Source organism: Drosophila bipectinata, chromosome 2L (assembly GCF_030179905.1).
Source record: "Drosophila bipectinata strain 14024-0381.07 chromosome 2L, DbipHiC1v2, whole genome shotgun sequence".
NCBI classification, from domain to species: domain Eukaryota; kingdom Metazoa; phylum Arthropoda; class Insecta; order Diptera; family Drosophilidae; genus Drosophila; species Drosophila bipectinata.
In genome coordinates, this window is record NC_091736.1 from 18,987,384 (window position 1) to 19,005,341 (window position 17,958).

Sequence of the window (17,958 nt, forward strand, 5' to 3'; positions counted from 1 at the left end):
AAATTAAAACAAAAAAGAAAATAAGATGTTGCTGACTTAAGAGCCGAAACCGAATGACTAGGAAGGTCCGAGGGCCCTCTATTTATACGAAAATCTGAAAGCCGAGGTGCCACCCACATCGATGTTTTTCAAAGTTTCCAAATCACAAATGTTTGTACGCATTAATCTTCTGATATTTAAAAAGTAATTTAAAATTCTGACCCACTGGATTCGTACTCGAATTAAAAAAAAAACTATTTTGTATGGAATGGTTCTCATTACAATAGAAGGGCCTGTCGACGACAGAAGACTACAAAGAGAGCTAGCAAAGGACCACGGATTAAGCAAATATAAAATTTCATAAGTAATGACCAAATTAAAATAAAAACTTAAGAATAACAAAAAAAAAATAGACCAAAATAAAAAATTTAAATAAAATAAGTAGCGACCCGATCCCTTGGGTGGGCAGACGGCAACTGAAAAATATTAACACAAATCGTGGGGGTATACGATTTTTCAAGGCCTACTTAGCCTTTTAATATCCCTGTTTAATAATTTTGACAAAATTCTACAGACTATACTTTCTATGGATCCTATTCATCTGGATTCCAGAACTTCCATCAGTATCAGAGATGGGTTACATATCGATTTCCATCCACTTTACTAAGCTTTTCGATCGATTTTTTCCCGCCATTGCCAAGGAAATCCCGTACGGCATCGCAAATGGTAAGAAATTTTTACAAAAGGACCAAAATCATTGGCTTTAATATTTATGAATTTTTGTCTCTAGTCACTACAAAGAGATTTAATTTATGTAATTACACATTGTTATTAGAAATTTGCGGTCATCGAGTCCATGACCGCAGCCAAATTAAAAATCAAATGGGAAAAGCCGCGGGTTGGAAATTCTGCAAAAATTATTGTTCACATAAGCCGCAATTTTCGCATACTATCTGCTCTAAAGTGTGTGTATATGTTTGCGAATTGTTGGCTTTAATTGTTGGCTGTCTTCGTTCGTCTTCGCCTCCTCTATCACCTTAAACATGCTCACCGCCAGTCCAATGCGCCTGGGGAAAAAAGGTTTTTTTAAAAATATGAATAAAATATAAATATATAAATACTTACATTTTCTTAAAAACAGTGTGCAGTTTATGCACAAGCACAGTGCTCAATGTTGCCATAAACGCAACTGCCTCCTTGGGATCGGCAAGTGCAGTTGGATATTTTCCAAATCCCTCCTCCGCCCCCACATGGACATCGTAGCCCAGCTTGGCACCAACTTCCTCCAGGTGATTGGAGTTCAACATTGTTAGTTTGAACGTCCTATTTGGGAATGTACTAAACAAATTCCCAAATAGGGACTGAAGGGCAAGCCGCTAAAAGTAATGAAAATAATAAATAAAATGATTGTTTCATTAATTTTTGCGAAACTTACCTCCTCTGTATATCGGTCTTGCAACTCTGGGGGTACATTCTCCTCCACCAACCGTTTTGACTCCAAGAGGTATCCATTATAATTTTCCTTTGTATACGTTGGGATTGTATACAAACTTGTATTGAACAACTCCACAAATCCAAATTTTCTCATTGTGCCGCAGATCATAAAGGACTGGGACTCCATTTTGATTGAGGTAATGAATTGCCTCCAAATTGGCGGCGCATTTATCTGCCACTGCACCGGCCAATTTGGTGGCAGCCTCGGGGCTTTTTCGAATGCTCCCCAATACCATTTTCACCCCTTCCAAAATGGCAGCGGATCCCATTTTCTCTATGCCACTTGATGCCTACAAAAATTAAGTTAATTTCATTTATATATTAATAGGAAATTATTGTATTACCGTTCGCAAATAAACAATTTGCAAAGGTCCATTGAAGCTGAAACTGCAATTGAAAATATTTTCCAACTTTTGATGTTACTTGGAGCATTCTGCAAAAATATATTAATTAGTATATGATATATATATATAAATTTTTTATACTTACATTGACTTTTTTCAAATTAAACTCATCGAAGAGAACAAAAAATGGCTCGTCTTCCTCAATAATCGCCCGTAGATTTCCCTGAATATTGACGAGTCCCTTCTTCAGTGATTCCTTTCGATTTTCCAACCACATCTTTGCGATATCAGATAGGTTTTCTTCAATAACGTTTAACTTTGCCACGAACTCCATTTTTCTAAACTTTTTCACACAGTAAACAAGGCGGAAAAACATAGGGTTGCCAATGTATTAACGATACTATCATATGTCCATACATACGATACTATCGTATGTCTTTCAAACGCACAAAAATTTTTTTTTTTTTTTTTTTTTTTGTAATAGCAGGGTAATGTTTATTTAAAACTGTCCATTAGGGACAACCATTAAATTTTATCACGTAAACTTCACGTATAGATATTTTTAAATATTAATATGGTAGAAAAAAAAAATTAGAGTAGTAAGGGGAGGTCCAGCGGGTGTGTCCTTTTAAGTCTTCTGGGTTGCTCGCTGCTGTCCAGCAGGGAGCTGGCCAACCGGTTCGGGTGATTATGAAGCCTCTGCATGTAACGTGCGCTGCTTCTTTGTATCTCGTCCTTGACCCAAGGGAAATTGAGAACCTCGTGGATAGTGCGATTGTCATGATAGACGTGGGCCCCAGTGGCGATTCGAAGGACTCTATTTTCGAAAGCTTGCATAGTTCGGACATTCGTCTTGCTCGCAGTTCCCCAGAGCTGTATGCCGTACGTCCAGATAGGGCGTATTATTGCCTTGTAAATGAGGAGTTTAGTGGAAGTTCTCAGCTTCGATCTCCTACCCATAAGCCAGTTGAAGGATCGAAGCCTTTGAATAGCCTGTTTCCTCTTCTTAATCAGATGGGGCTTCCAGGTGAGCCTCCTGTCTAGGGTGAATCCCAGGTACCTGGGATTGTCTACCTGTGGGATTGGAGAGCCGTTAAGGTTAACTGAAGGGCAGTTGCCTTTGCAGAGAGAAAATGTGGAGGCAGTGGACTTCTCGTTATTGACGGCAATGTTCCATCGCTTTTGCCAGTCGCTGAGCAAGTCAAGCTGCAATTGCATCGTATCGGCTGCCCCCAATGCGCTATCGGCGGTGGTAAGGAAGGCGGTGTCGTCTGCATAGGTTGCTGCGAGCAGGTCAGGCCTGAAAAAAATAAAAAAATATTTTGTCAACGCACAAAAATAAAGAAATACAATAACAAATGTTTCTAATCGCTTAAACATTTTATGATTTTGCTTATTTTTTATAAAAGATTAAATAAACAATAAGTAAAATTCTCCATAAAATGGGATTTTTGGAAATTTGGAAAATTTTCAATTCAACCATCGATGTTAAACAAAAATATCGATGTTTATATCGATGTTGGGTTTTTTTTTCAAACATCGATACATCGGTAAAACATCGAAGGATCGGTCTCTAAATTGAAGCACTATAAATAAAAGTAATAATTTTATTTCATTTCATCATTTATTATAAACAAATATGTACATAAAATATTATAATTGCAATGTAAGTAGTTGAACGATCGATCGGATTGGTACAGATATAAAATTTATAACGATATTATCATATTCTCGGCCAACTTTATACGATGTTTGCAAGGGTATATCAACTAAACTTTCCTTTCTTGTTTTTCCGAATGTTTGAAAATGATTAAGTATGAAAAAAATTATGTTTTAGGTTGTAAAAAAGACAGTTCTCCGGCTACGGAGAAGTCCCCGGATTGTGCCGGTTGTGGCGAAGCCGGTGCCGGAGCCGGTGGCGAAGCCGATGGAGGAGGAGCCGTTTGTGCCGGAGCCGGTTGTGGCGAAGCCGGTGCCGGAGCCGATGGAGGAGGAGCCGTTTGTGCCGGAGCCGGTTGTGCCGGAGCCGGTTGTGCCGGAGCCGGTTGTGGCGAAGCCGGTGCCGGAGCCGGTGGCGAAGCCGATGGAGGAGGGGCCGTTTGTGCCGGAGCCGGTGGCGAAGCCGATGGAGGAGGAGCCGTTTGTGCCGGAGCCGGTTGTGGAGGAGCCGGTGCCGTGGTCGACAGAAATAACCGGAAAAATTGTAAATATTACGAAGGCTTATTGGCACAAAGTTGCCAATAACAAAATTTGGACAACAAAGGGGGCCCAGTGCCCATACTGTTATACAAAGTATAAGACATTTAAGGCTTGGTGCCCGCATTCTAAAGTGAACGCAAACTTTGGGATGCATGTGAAGTATAAATGCATGGGGGTTAAGGGGGAGAAATACGTTCCGATGGGATTTATGAAGGATTTGTGGAGGCTGTGGCAAGAAGAGCACCAGAAAAGAGCTTTGATGAAACGCCCCTCTTCCACCTCCCTCCACTCTGTCACCCCCAAAAAGTTCATATCTGCAGTTCAGCAACTTTCGTTTTTTATATAACAAGTGTTGGTCATTCAGAATTCTGTCCAATACTCAACAGGTGATTACTTTTCTCGCCAAAAAAAATCAAGAAAATCGGAGTTATTGCCATATAAAGGGTTAAATTGAAAAGTAAATTAAAAAATCAACATGATTAAAATAATAAACTTTGGTGAAAGTATTTCATAAGTATCTTAGTAAGTAATTTAACTGTAATTTGCAATCAAAATTGCAAGTATCGATTCATCGATAATCAAGTATCGATGTATCGGAACATTTGAAATTGAAATCAAAACATAAACAAGTGTTTAAACATAAACATAACATAACATAAAAAAACATAAAAGTGTGTCGGGAAACAGTTAGTTCAGGAAAGTACAGAAAGCGAAGGGCATAGCAGCAGAGACGGTGATAGTCTCTGCTGATGAGTGAGGTCCGTTGACGAGTTACCGAAAGTCGTGAGATGAAAAGAGATAACGATATAGGCTCGACTCGAGAGAGAGAGAATGCTGCGAAAGCAGGGTTGAGCGTAATGATCGAGGAGAGTAGAATCATTCTGGCTTGGGTAACGTAGGTGAGCGGAACTCGCTGTGCTCGCGCATAAGTAAGAAAAGTTTAAAGGACTATGGAGGACATTCCCGGTCATCCGTCAAGTGCATAAAACTTGAATGATGTCAATTCAAATATTTAACTTTGGTGTAAGTATTATTTTAGTATTATTTTAGTGAATATTTTAACTGGTTATTTATTTGTTCCCAGACTATCCATATGAATAACAAGGATGAGGATACTCCAAAAACTCCAAAAGCTGTAAAAATGGAGGATCCAAAACGGATGCCCCCGCCGCCCCCGCCGGCCACGCAGGTTTCAATGTCCTCGCCGCCGCCGCTGGTGTGGATGCGGCCGCCGCCGCTGGTGTGGATGCGGCCGCCGCCGCTGGTGTGGATGCGGCCGCCGCCAGTTTTAACGCCCCCGCCAGTTGTAACGCCCCCGCCAGTTGTAACGCCCCCGCCGCCCCCCCCAGTTGTAACGCCCCCGCCGGCCACGCCAGTTTCGAAGCAGGTTGTGTTGGTGCAACATGCCCGGGAGCTTGTGATGAATTTACGCTATGCCAATGTGCCCACCTGGCACATTGATGGCAAAGGGGGAGTGTGGATCACTAAGGAGAAGCAGTGTCCATACTGCTTCCATGATTTCAGGAGTCAGAGGGCCCTCCAAAGCCACTTCAACATTTGCTTGCAAGAGGCGAAGGGGCACCACTGCCAGTGGTGCCCATTAACGAAGAATACGGGCAACTTTGGCATGCATATAAAGCATGGTAAATGCTCCGCGTGGCGGGGGTGCGGTACACTCCCGGCCCCAAGATGAGGGAGTTGTGGGCCCTGTGGGAAGGGCTCCTCCATCCCCCTAATCCCTCCCCTAATCCTCCTCCCCGTCCTCCTAGTCCTACCTTTTCCCAGCCCAATTTTAATTAAGTATTATTTAATTAGTAATAGTAACAGTAATATAGTAATAGTAAATAGTAATAGTAATACATTATGTTTACGTGAGGGGCCGGTGTGCCGCAACTTTAAGAGCGCACCCGCGCTGAAGAGCGCACCAGCACTGAAGAGCGCACCCGCGCTCGCCCCTCTTTGCGCTCTCGCTCCTTCGTCGGCCGTCGTCGATCGTATTTTTTCTATTACTTTTGCCTTGTTTTCTTTCTAAGTTAAGTTATTAATTCGATGTACGCAGCCAATAAAGCTGAACGCGCTTCTTTTGTAAATTACTGAAGACGCCCCCGACTTTTCATTTCATCCCCATTTCTGGAGTCTTTTGCGGAACCAACGCCCCCCTACAAACACATTATAAATATAATATACAATATTTTTCCAAATTTGTTTTGTTTAATTTTACTAAAACCAGCGCCCAATTCAAATCAAATTCAATTCAAATTTTTTCCAACATTCCAATTGAACATTGAACAATTCAATTCAATTCTTCTTCAATGAAAGAAATCAAATCAAATTTTTAACCGTTTTCTGCAGCCTTTTGCCGAACGGAAAAGAGACGGAAAAGTGGCGAAAGAGACGAAAAATCGTGGTGATTTCCGCCAACATTTGTTATCATATTTATTTCTTTACCAAAATAAATATTAAAAAAAAAAAAACCAAAACAAAAATAAAAAAGCAAATAAGATGTTGCTCACTTGAGAGCCGAAACCGAATGACTAAGAATGTCCGAGGGCCCTTTATTTATACGAAAATCTGAAAGCAGAGCTGCCACTAGGGATGTGAAAAATATATCAAAATATCGATATATCAATATTTTTGAGTAAAAATAAATATTTTTATCATAATATTTTATTCTACTTATTTATCGAATATCGATTTATTTTAAAGATATATTTTTGATATTTCTATTCGCGGGCAATTGTGGAAGTGCATGAAAATCAAGAACTAAAATTATTTTTAGGCCTTCCATTCACGTCGTGGGAAAGCGATCCCCTAGGTTTTTGGATCGCACAATCCGAAACATTGCCAGGGCTTTCCAAATTAGCACTGGGGTATCTAATAACGCCAGGTAGTTCTGTGCCGTCGGAGAGGCTGGCCTCCGCCATCAAATGCAAAAGAAGCACTTAATTTTTTATAGTTTAGTTTAATAAAAAAAAAAACAAAATGAAAACAAAAAATTTATTTTGGGGATTTAAAAATAAAAAAAATGGTTTTAAAAAAAATATCAAAAATACTCGATATATCGATTTTTTCGGGTGATAAATATTTTATCAAATTAAATATTTTTTAAAAATTTGATATATCATCGATACGATATTTTTTAAATATTTTCACAACCCTAGCTGCCACCCACATCGATGTTTTTCGAAATTTTCAAATCACGGATGTTTGTTCGCTTCAATCTTCTGATATTTAAAAAATAATTTAAAATTCTGACCCACTAGATTCGTACTCGAATTAAAAAAAAAAAAACTATTTTGTATGGAATGGTTCTCATTACAACAGAAGGGCCTGTCGACGACAGAAGACTACAACGAGAGCTAGCAAAGGACCACGGATTGAGCAAATATAAAATTTCAAAAGTAATGACCAAATTAAAATAAAAACTTAAGAATAACAAAAAACAAATAGACCAAAATAAAAAATTTAAATAAAATAAGTAGCGACCCGATCCCTTGGGTGGGCAGACGGCAACTGAAAAATATTAACACAAATCGTGGGGTATACGATTTTTCAAGGCCTACTTAGGGCTTTAAATAAACTTGTTTAATCATTTTGACAACTTTCTACAGACTATACTTTCTATGGATCCTATTTTTTTATCTATGGAATTCTTGAGACAAGCTTTAATTTTGAAAAATCCTTTTCACATAACAGTAATGTCTGTTAATCGCTTTTAACTTCTGTTTCCTGGCTCCTTGCAGAGCTGAAGTCGGAAGGACAATCGCAGGCAGAGCAGCCACTCCAAACTGGAAACTATTTAAAAGCGCGTAAATATTGCATCGAATGCTCGACGGGCAGCAAGCTGGGAACAAAATGCCAAGGGTGGTGCATAAATAACACTGCCATTGAGCCAGCGGGGGGTCAGAGGCCACGTATAAAATACACGGGTCACCAGCGACGACGAGAAATAAATTGTATTTAGTTGTACAATTTATGGTCCCTTTGCCACGAGGAGGGGGCCAGTGCACACCCCACACACATGCATAATTCAAAGCGGGGGTAACGAGGGGCAGGGGCATGTACTATATTGATGGCGCTGCATCTGTAGGAAGAGTATGTGGAAAGTAGAAGGGAAGCCCTGGGCGACGTTGATTTTGCCGTGGAGCACTTTGGCGGCATGTCCTTTGTTTCACTTTGTTATTTTCAAATTATTTATTGGCCAGCGAGCGGCGGAGATGCAACCGCAGCGTCGGGACACACTCTGGGAAAAAATTCTGTTACCCCTTTCCAAATAAAATCATTTGAAGTTATAGAAAGCTGATCGTTAAAGCCTTCGTCCATAACGGAGGAAATGTTAATGTTAAATGTTAAAAGATAACTTTTAAATCCCTTTTTATTTTACCATATTTATAAAAATAAAAACAAAATAAAAATAAAAATAAATCGATGCATCGAAGTTTTACGATGTTTCTGAAATATGGATGATTTTTCCAACATCACTTTACTTTCAGTCATTAATTAAGTTAAAAAAAAAAAAAATTTAACGATCAGAATGAGGCCCAAGGAGGAGGATGACACCATCGAGAAAGGCTATCGAAGCTCTGATGGAGATGATGAATCTTTAATGTCCAAAATAAATAAAAAAAATAATAATAAACAGCAAAAGAAATAAAAAATTTCCGAGCTTCAGGCAAAAGATCAGAAAGCTAATCATGGCGAGACCACGATAAATATTAAAAGAATAAAATAATAAATCGTAAAAGAAATAAAAGAAAAAGACTGAGCTCTAAGCAAGACATTAAAGCCCAGCAGCAGAGAGACCACAATAAATAATATTAAAAGAATAAAATAATAAATCGTAAAGAAATAAAAGAAGAAGTCTGAGCTTCAGGCAAGATAGGGCTATCACTGCCCCATCTGTAATTTTGGTGTATCGGATCGAAGCACTATGGCCTTAATAAAGAAATAAAATAAAAAACCGTAAAAGAAATAAAAAAAAGTTTCAGGAAAAATATAAAAGATACATATTTATTTCTTTACCAAAATAAATATTTAAAAAAAAAAAACAAAAATAAAAAAAGCAAATAAGATGTTGCTCACTTGAGAGCCGAAACTGAATGACTAGGAAGGTCCGAGGGCCCTCTATTTATACGAAAATCTCAGAGTAGAGGTGGAAAGCACATCGATTAAAACAAAAAAAAATCGATGTTTTTCGATTCATCTAGAGGTGGAAGGCACATCGATTAAAACCAAAAATATCGATGTTTTTCGATTCATCTAAATCACGGATTTTTTTTTCCAACATCGATCATTTTGAGATGTGACTTGACAATATAATAAATACAATAAAATAAATAAAACTTGACTTGGAATATAAAAATAAATTAAAGAAATAATTATCAGTGATGGTCTTAGGGTGGTAACATGGAAAAGTGCAGGAATCGCAGGACAAAATGAATTCCAAGTTGCAGGATCTGAAAAAGTCAAAGCTCCAGACAAAGGAGGAGCATGAGGAACAGAACCAGCAGATCTGGCCGATCACCATGGACTTGGAGAAAGCCAAAATAAAACCATAATAAAAATTGAAATAGAAAAAAAGGAGATATTGCTGACTTGATCAAAACATTTTTTCCCCGGTGCAGCTCCAGCACAGCTGCCTTTTTCTGTTCAATCGGGGGCTAATGTGTAATTCAATAGAGTAAGTAATGTGCATCAATTTTCAGCTCAATAACGCATGGAATACAAATGCGAAACATGTGCAAATATGTGCTCGCTCTCGCACAGACAGACACGAGCACACTCGGGCTAACATCCGCAGAAATAAATATCTAATAGCGCCATATCAGTCAGGGGGCGGGATGGCAAGGGAACAAGACGAGGACGAGGATGAGAAGCGGAAGAGCTTGCAGGGCGACTGGGAGTGCCAGTTCGACATTCTGTGACGCGTTTCCGTTTCCGCCTTGCGGTTCGCTGCTGTTTGTTCTTTGCCGTCTGCTGCTCTCTGTTCTGTGCTTTCTACTTTCTCCTAGCTAGAGCTGCCTTTGTCTGGGCTTATTTGTTTTTCGGTATTGTCACACCACCCACTCCCACCCACTGGCAGCACTCCCAAAAGAAATATTGCAATTGTTTTCCTTTTTAAATGTCTGCAGCCAGCGATCGTGCGCGAATCCCGTTCTGAGTAATGTGAGAGCTTCAATTGTACGGAAAATTGAATTCTGCGCCAAATGCCGGAATTTATGACCAGTTGCGTAATGCTACTTATGCGTCCAAGAACTCATTTGCATAACTGCGTTTTATTGGCCGACCAAACAACTGGTCACTTGCCGGGCAAACAAACAGAAGCCAGGCAGGTCCTGACCGGCCAAGATGCCAGCTCGCAGTCAAGTGCATTGTGGAAGACAAATAAACAAACACGGCCCCCGGCATTTGCAGACAGGACCCGCTCATCAGAACACGCAACAAACTGGCCACTGGACACCCAAAGTGTACTCAGGTCTTAGGGGGACGGTGGGCGGCATGTCAGGTATGAAGGCACCACATGCGTGTCCTTTGAGCTTATTTTTTCCCTCCGCCTGGCCAGGATCAAACTTCCTTCTGCAATTGCTTCCCTTTGGGAGTGGGGGGTCTGGCTTAATCGCTTTCTGCGGTTATCCTGGCCACTCCGACCTGGTTGAGGCTGTCAATTGAAAAAGGTAACTCGGGAATATTTCGATTTCTACTTTTTTGGCTTTAATTCTTTGTAGAAATGTATGAACTAATGGATTTTAATTCTCCAAACTTTTTGGAATTACTCTCAATTTAAAGCTAATATGTACTGGCAGGACTATGTAGGTGTCTGACTTTATTGGCCTGCCAAGAATTAATTGAAAATGTTGCCAGCCATTTCGCTTACAATTTAGTCCGACATCCGAGGCGATTTATGCCGGGTAATAGAGGTGGGGGAAGCCCACCTTGTGGCCGTTTTACGCTCTAGACTTTGTGAAGAAATGGCGGCCACAAAGTGAGTGCCAGGCCGAAGCCCATGAAGCCCGTCTATGGGCGAGTTCATGTGTGTCTGTCCGCCAATTTGTTCGCAAAGGGGTCAAACGATTGCCCGTAGACTTGGCAGCTTTTCCAACTTCCGTCTGGCCGCAGTTCACACCTCGACGGTCCCGACTGCAGGTCATAAATCTTTCCGAGTGGAAAATTGCGCAATTTATTCCCACCGAGGTGTTGATTGCACTCGAAGTTGCCACCTGATTGGATTTCCCGGGCGGCGGCCTCAAGAGTGTATTTCCGGATTCGCAATTCCGGATTGAAGTCTTCTTATTAATTTGTTTATGCGACTCTAATCACTCACACCCAATCGGCGGCGGCTCGGGGACCCCAGTTGAAACCGCAAATCAACCCGGACTAAGGCTCAACTTAGGATTCAGTTCATGAATCTGTCGGCGGCCCGGCCCCCTGCACCCCTTCAGTCAACAACAAATGTTCGAAAAATTTGTTAACATCAAAAAGTACATTAAAGGCTCAAAGAATGCGCTTTCGTGCGGAAATTGCTTACGTGCGTGGCATTAACAAATGACACACCGCCGGCGTGAGTATAAGACTCGTCCTTCGGCCGCCGCGTCCTTGGGGGTGCGTCCTGCCTCCTGTGGACCGCGTGGAACTTGTCGCTTTGTCGCCCGGCCTCAGCCATTGGCCATCGGTGGTGGCTTCGCCGTCCCGAATCCTTACTGCGCAAGTCAGCAGCGGCAACAAGTGTGTTGGATTTTGGCAGCAGACGGAGCAATTCAGCGGCTCTGTTGGCTCACCCACAACCCTGCTCTGTCATCAGCCACCCCTCCATCTCTATCTCCATCTCCATCCGGTTGTCAACTTCTCGAATGGCTCACGTAGCTGGCAGTCGAAGCTGAAGCCACTTCACTACAAAATAATTAAAAATTGAACACACAGGGCGGAGGAGTAGCGACGGCGACAAACAAACAACTAGCAAATGACACTTGCCACGGAATGGAATGCAATGCGATCTGTCCGGCACTCGAAAAAACACACTAAAGCCCCCATTCGTAGTTTTCCAAAAGGCAAGCTCCCTCTTCTCGCAGTGCATCACTGTCAGTTGCCATCATTCGGCTTGTTGTCCTTCCGCTGGTGGTCTTCTCATTGCTGCTCATTTTACACAAACCAACAAAGGCCACAGGCGACCCACAGAACCCAGCTCCTTGGTCTTGGTCCTGGTCCTTCGTTCTGGTCCTCGCCTGCAGCGGCTTAAATAATTTTCGCGATGGGGAGAAAGGTTCGTCAATTGCCGGATATAAAATGTCAATAAGCTCCAATAACGCAATTGACAAGCTGAGACAGCCTCGCAGCAACTCGAGTCCTGCAGGAGCCAGAGTCCTGGCTGCAGCAGTCGGCGAAGTGTGTACTAACTTTCAGCATCGACATCTCGCGATGCCCTCCGGGGCCTGGAGAGGACTGTGTCCCCCATCCTCGGTTCACCGAGTAATTTCAAGCTCAAAGGAGCTCCAAATTGATTATCCCACGAATGATGACCGTAGTTTTCTTAGCCGGCAACTTAAGAGGATAATGAAACCCTTCTCTCCCTTTATTAAGGATTATAAACCTGATCTGGAAAATCAATCTGTAATCTTTAAAGACGAGCTTCCTTCTGCCCCTTTTCCTTGCCCGCTGAGGAGGACCCAGATCGGGAGCCAGAACTTTGCGGAATTTCCCGCATCTCCTCCGAGGAGCAACACAGGACGATTCGCCGCCCAGACTTCGGAGTCCGGTACAAGGACTTGTCCAGGGACCGGCGGGGAGTAGTCCGCAGGCTGGAAACGGGCGATCCCGCCGCGATGGGCTTCTTCTTGTTCCACACACATATGACGAACATGATCTCCTTAACAAAGGCCTCTTTCAAGGTGAGCTGGAAGACACAAAGATTGGACCATTTATCCTTTAAAATATCCTGCCACGCCACTCACCCGCTCCTCCAGAGCCACTTGCTGTACATAGACCAGAAACTCTATGATTCCAATGAGAAAGGCTATGAGAATGCCCACATATAGCGTATAGAAGATGCCGCGTAGCTCCTCAAAGTTCATGTCCGGCGTGGCGCTGGGGTCCACCTCCTCCTCGCACTTCTCCCCTTTGTTGTTCTTCCACCACCTCTGCTTGAAGTCGTACAGCTTGCCCCGCTCGCTCAGCTTCAGGATGGCCTCGCTCAAGCTGGACCGGTACTCGGCCCCAAAGGGCACGGCTATGGCGTAGTGCTTCTCCCCGAACTTCTCGCCCACGGAGCGCAGGTTGCAGTGCAGCTCCTTGTGGTACTCCAGCGTGGTCGTCTCCATGAGGAACATATAATTGCCCCTGTTGCGCTGCACTCTGTGGACGCCCTCGCCGTTGTCCTTGGTGTAGGCGGAGGGGTCGTCGTTGTTCATCTGGGTGAAGGCCAGGCGATAGACGGTCTCGTTCGACTCCGCCAGGAGGTTGTACGTACTGCCGCCGTATATGGTGCCGAACTTGACCTTCTTCTGCCCGCTCAGGTCCTTCAGGCTGCCGATGCTGCCCTCCATCTTGGAGTTGGTCAAGAAGGCGGCCAAGTTTGCCGTGTACGAGTTGGCGATGATGATAGCGAACACCCACCACGTGGCCTCGAACAGCCGCACCTGGGGACTCTTCGGCAGAATATCGCATCCTGCCGTCATTATGGAAGCCACTGACAGCCAGCCGGTGTTGTGGATATGCCACATGTTCTCCAGCACTTCCGGGTCGGGGTTGCACGGATGCGGGTTCTCCCAGTCCATCTGGGCAATCCGCGCCACTATCGTCTTCAAAAAGGTCACCACGAACAACGAAATCAGAATCCAGATCCACACTTCATCGCCGAAGGGCATCAGGAACGCCGTTAGCTCCTTCTCTGTGTGCTCGCTCTTGAAGGCCAGGATACTGACTCCCAGTTGCATGAAGGGCACCGTGAAGTCCACGGTCGTCTTACGAGCCTGAGTAATTGTCAAGTCACAAATTCCCATATGGGCATCCTGGAATAATCGAAACATTATTGGTGGATTGATTTGAAACCACTTGAGGTATTTCACTTAAGAATCGCATAAATGAGAGGGTCCTCATATAGTAGGGTCCCAAAACTTATTCGAATTTTCTTATGAAACAAATTATTTAAATACAAAACTTAAAAATTAAGTCCCACGCTTATATCTTCATAAATACTAAAGTTGGTATTTTTACCAAACTCCAAATACTTTTTCCGATTGTTCAGTTATATGGCACTAATAGGATATAGAATCCAAAATAGGCCGAATATGACCATATGACAAAATTCTATCTTCAAAAACACGAAAGTAGGATAATTTCCGATAGTTCAGTTATATGTATGGCAGCCATAGACTATATTCTCCTATATGGCCCACAGTGATGGCTATATCTTCCCCAATTCTTATCCGATTCTCAAGCGGAGTACCTGAAACGATTTCTGGATTGATTTCCCACCATTCTGCCATCAGTTATGTGGCAGCTATAAAATATAGTAGGCCGATCCCGGCCGTTTCGACATATATACTGCGTGCAAAGGAAAGAATAGCGTGTGTAATTTTTCAAGACGATAGCTTAAAACTGAGAGACAAAATATAAATCAGAAATAATCATTATTCTCTGAGCGAAAAATAAAACTCATGAATAACATTGCGTTTGATTTTTATTTATTTTTCGCTCAAAAATATCACCTAGATCATGATTGTGGGTCATGATCATCAAATCATAGAAAATTAAATTTATATAAAGAAAAACTGATAAAAATTGAAATAAAAATTTCTTGGAGATTTGAATGCAGATAGATGGAAAATTGATTCACAAATCTTTAAAGGTGTTCCTTGAGAAGACTTCATCCTTGGAAGAGTCTTCACCAGCAAAAGGGACAATTGTACTCACATTATTTATTATTTCACCGATTATGCCATTCCACTGCTTGGTGTCCTTGTCCTGCTTGCCGTACTGCTGGTCCGCCACGGGGACGAACACGTACTCGAAGCCCACCTCCTGGGAAATGGCGTCGATGAGGTCCACGGCGTAGCCCTGGTAGAGAGCGTTGCCGGTGAGGTTCAGCTCCACGGCAGTCTGGTTGTAGTCAAAGTACGGCGGTCCTATTCTGGTGGCTACTCGGTAAATCATCTTCTTCTGGACCTTGGACTCGACGTTTAGCTGCGTTATTTGCCCCCTAGGATCCCACACGGCGAGGCCGACCCCATCCAGCGGGTCGTACACCTCGATGTTGAAGGTTATCCGCTGCCCGTCCTCGTCGAACTGCAGGCTGCTTGTCCGGAAGTTTGTGCTATTCACGCCGGAAGTCTGCAACACCTCGGAGATTAGTACAGGGTACTGGGGAGTGGGGAATGGGTGTGGTGTGTGGGCTTACCCCTTTCATGAGGCGTGTGAGATAGCGTCCCATGGGCCAGGTGCGACCTCCGGAGGCGGCAAAGTCGCAGGTTATTCTCGGCACCTGCATCCGGTCAGGGTAGAAGAAGCTGGCGTTGCGCCATGACTGCACAAAGAGCTGCAGGGCATCGTGGACGAGGTCGTGGTGCAGGGTGCGAGACGGCTCGTTGCTCTCGACCACCATGTCGTTCCTCTGGATGACGTAGCCATAGGGCTGGGAGTACTACTCAATAATATTTGTCATGTGTGATTCCACTCTGTGATAAGACGAGCTACTCACGGCTGGGGGGTTGGGATTCAGGAGGAGACGAGCGGCTGTTATGTTTACGCCAAAGGTCTCGTTGTCTGCGGCCAGTTCCCCAATATTATCAGTATAGGTCTCCAGATTGGTTAGGAATATGTGCTGGAAAGGACACCCCAGGATAACAATTGTACCTTCTGACTATCAGAATAGAACTCACGTTGTACAATCCAGTTTGGCCAAACTCCGTGGAGGCATTCAGGACATCCAGGAGCATGTCAGGAGGACAGTCCAGCACCACACGCCTCTCGCCCCGAATACTCTTCCACATGACGCGGTAGTCCTCGTCCTTCTGGAACTTCCTGACGCGCACCACGTCATTATGTAGTTCCCGCAGCTGCAGGAGGTCCTGCAGACGGGCAGCGGCTTTTGCTGCAAAAGGACAATCAATCAGAAGTTCTATTCCAAGAGGACACCAAGTCCATACTCACCATCGGTGGCATCATAGACGATGGTGAACTTGCGCCACCCAAAGTTCTGAACAATGTCCGCATAGGCCTTGGACAGGATCACCTGGGAGGGGTAGAGGTTGATGGTCATCTGATGGTTGGGCTTCTCCTCAAGGTGCTCCTCGTCGGCCACGTCGAACTCTAGGTGGGGGATGCCGGTGCTGTTGCAGACCACGGCCACAATATCTGAAAGCAAAGAGAGGCACCCATCGCTCATACGCTCTGTTGACAAACAAAAGTTCTCCGCGATTTCTTCTTTGCTATGCGTCTTCTTCCGGAAGCTTTCTTTGCGTTCTATTTTGATTTCTTGTTCTACACAGAGTGCCGTCAGAAGACGCATAGCCCGCCACCCGCCGCCCGCTTACCACTCGCCGCCTTGGCACTTGGTCCGAAAATAGCCGCGACACCATTATCCACCAGATCGCAGGCTGAAATTCATTGAAAAGTTAATGGTAGTCTGGCGGGGACTGGGACCACCTACCCTGCTCCTGAATGGCCACACTGCTGTCGTCCGACTTCAGGCGCTTCACCACCGGAAAGAAGCGCATCGTCTGCTCCGACTCCGGTCCGTTGAGGGCCTCGACCACCTGCATGAACTCCTTCTCCAGCTCCAGCTCATCGTCGTAGAAGAAGGCACCTGCAGGGCGATGGAGGTTAACCAGCGAGTGAACCTTATTTCTCTGAATTCTTACCAATGTTGATTTGTTGGCCCTGACTATGCCGCACAAGGAATGCACTCCAAATGCAGCAGGACAGCAGGAGAATGCGGTTCCACATTCCAGCAGTTCTGGAAATTTCACAAAAAAACCACTTCCGAAATAAAAAATCGTTCATGTGAGCACCCGCTCCGGCGCTTCCACGGCGACTGGGAAAGCTTTCGGTTCCTGGTCGCTTGGAGATCGATGTGGAGAATTGGAAAAGCCAGATCAGCTGCGTGGAAAAGCTCTGCCAGCTGTCAGTTCATAAAAACGCAATCTATAATCACCAGAATTCGATTTCTTCACAAATAACATTGAAATGAAAAGACTTTAAGACCACTTTTTTGGGACAACAGGTCCCTCAAGACCCGGCGATTAGCTCCCTGGGGACAGAACCCCATTAAAGCCGGACACGGTTCAATCGGCCACAGTGGTTCACCCCCGAACGGAGGTTCCAGGTGCTCCATTGAAAAGCGATGAGGTGTCAATTTTTCATGGCAACAGGAAGACGACAGGACGAAAGGCCTCGCAGCCATCAGTTTTTTGGGGATTTGCATAAAGGGAGCATTCGGTATTCAGCCAAGCGTAGTCTTAATGGCTGAACAGGAGGAGGAGGCAGGTGGAGAACGGCCGGGGGAAAACACACACAACATGGAAGTAACAATATGGCCGCTGGTGTCATTTTAGCCATTTTAGCCTTTGCCTCCGTTTGCTCAAAGGATTTTGTCGATGCCGAACACGTTTTGTGTTTTAGCCCGGCACCTTTTGTCGAAATTTGAATAAGTCCCACCCCGACTAAACCGTTAATATTCATTTGCGGAAAGCGGAAAGGGGCGGAGTGGAGGGGGCTGGGCGTGGAAATCCGAATATTCAATATGCCTGCGAGCAAACTGCTGCTGATGATGATGATAAATGCCCCGACCGGGGCGCAGCCACTATTTCGGATTGAATGGCCGGGGGAAGCTCCCATTACCAGGGAGATTTCGCGTTGCCTTTTTTCGATTAAAACTTTGCCCGCAATCCGAGGGGGGCCAGGAACAAGAAGCCAGGGAATCCATGGCCAAGGCGCCGGCCATCTCTGGCAA

At 44.1% G+C, this 17,958-nt stretch overlaps 1 protein-coding gene across 1 annotated transcript; it reads right to left on the bottom strand.

Annotated features, from left to right (window-relative positions):
• Positions 1-12,550: 12,550 nt before the first annotated feature.
• On the bottom strand, positions 12,551-17,048 carry GluRIIC (Glutamate receptor IIC). Its single transcript, XM_017239054.3, has 10 exons — positions 16,868-17,048; positions 16,657-16,812; positions 16,541-16,603; positions 16,158-16,361; positions 15,887-16,098; positions 15,706-15,828; positions 15,406-15,648; positions 14,922-15,338; positions 12,962-14,017; positions 12,551-12,903 (listed from the first exon to the last, which is right to left on the bottom strand). Exons 1-10 carry the CDS (start codon positions 17,007-17,009, stop codon positions 12,628-12,630), a joined length of 2,892 nt encoding a protein of 963 aa, XP_017094543.3. The 5' UTR covers positions 17,010-17,048; the 3' UTR covers positions 12,551-12,627.
• Positions 17,049-17,958: the final 910 nt, after the last annotated feature.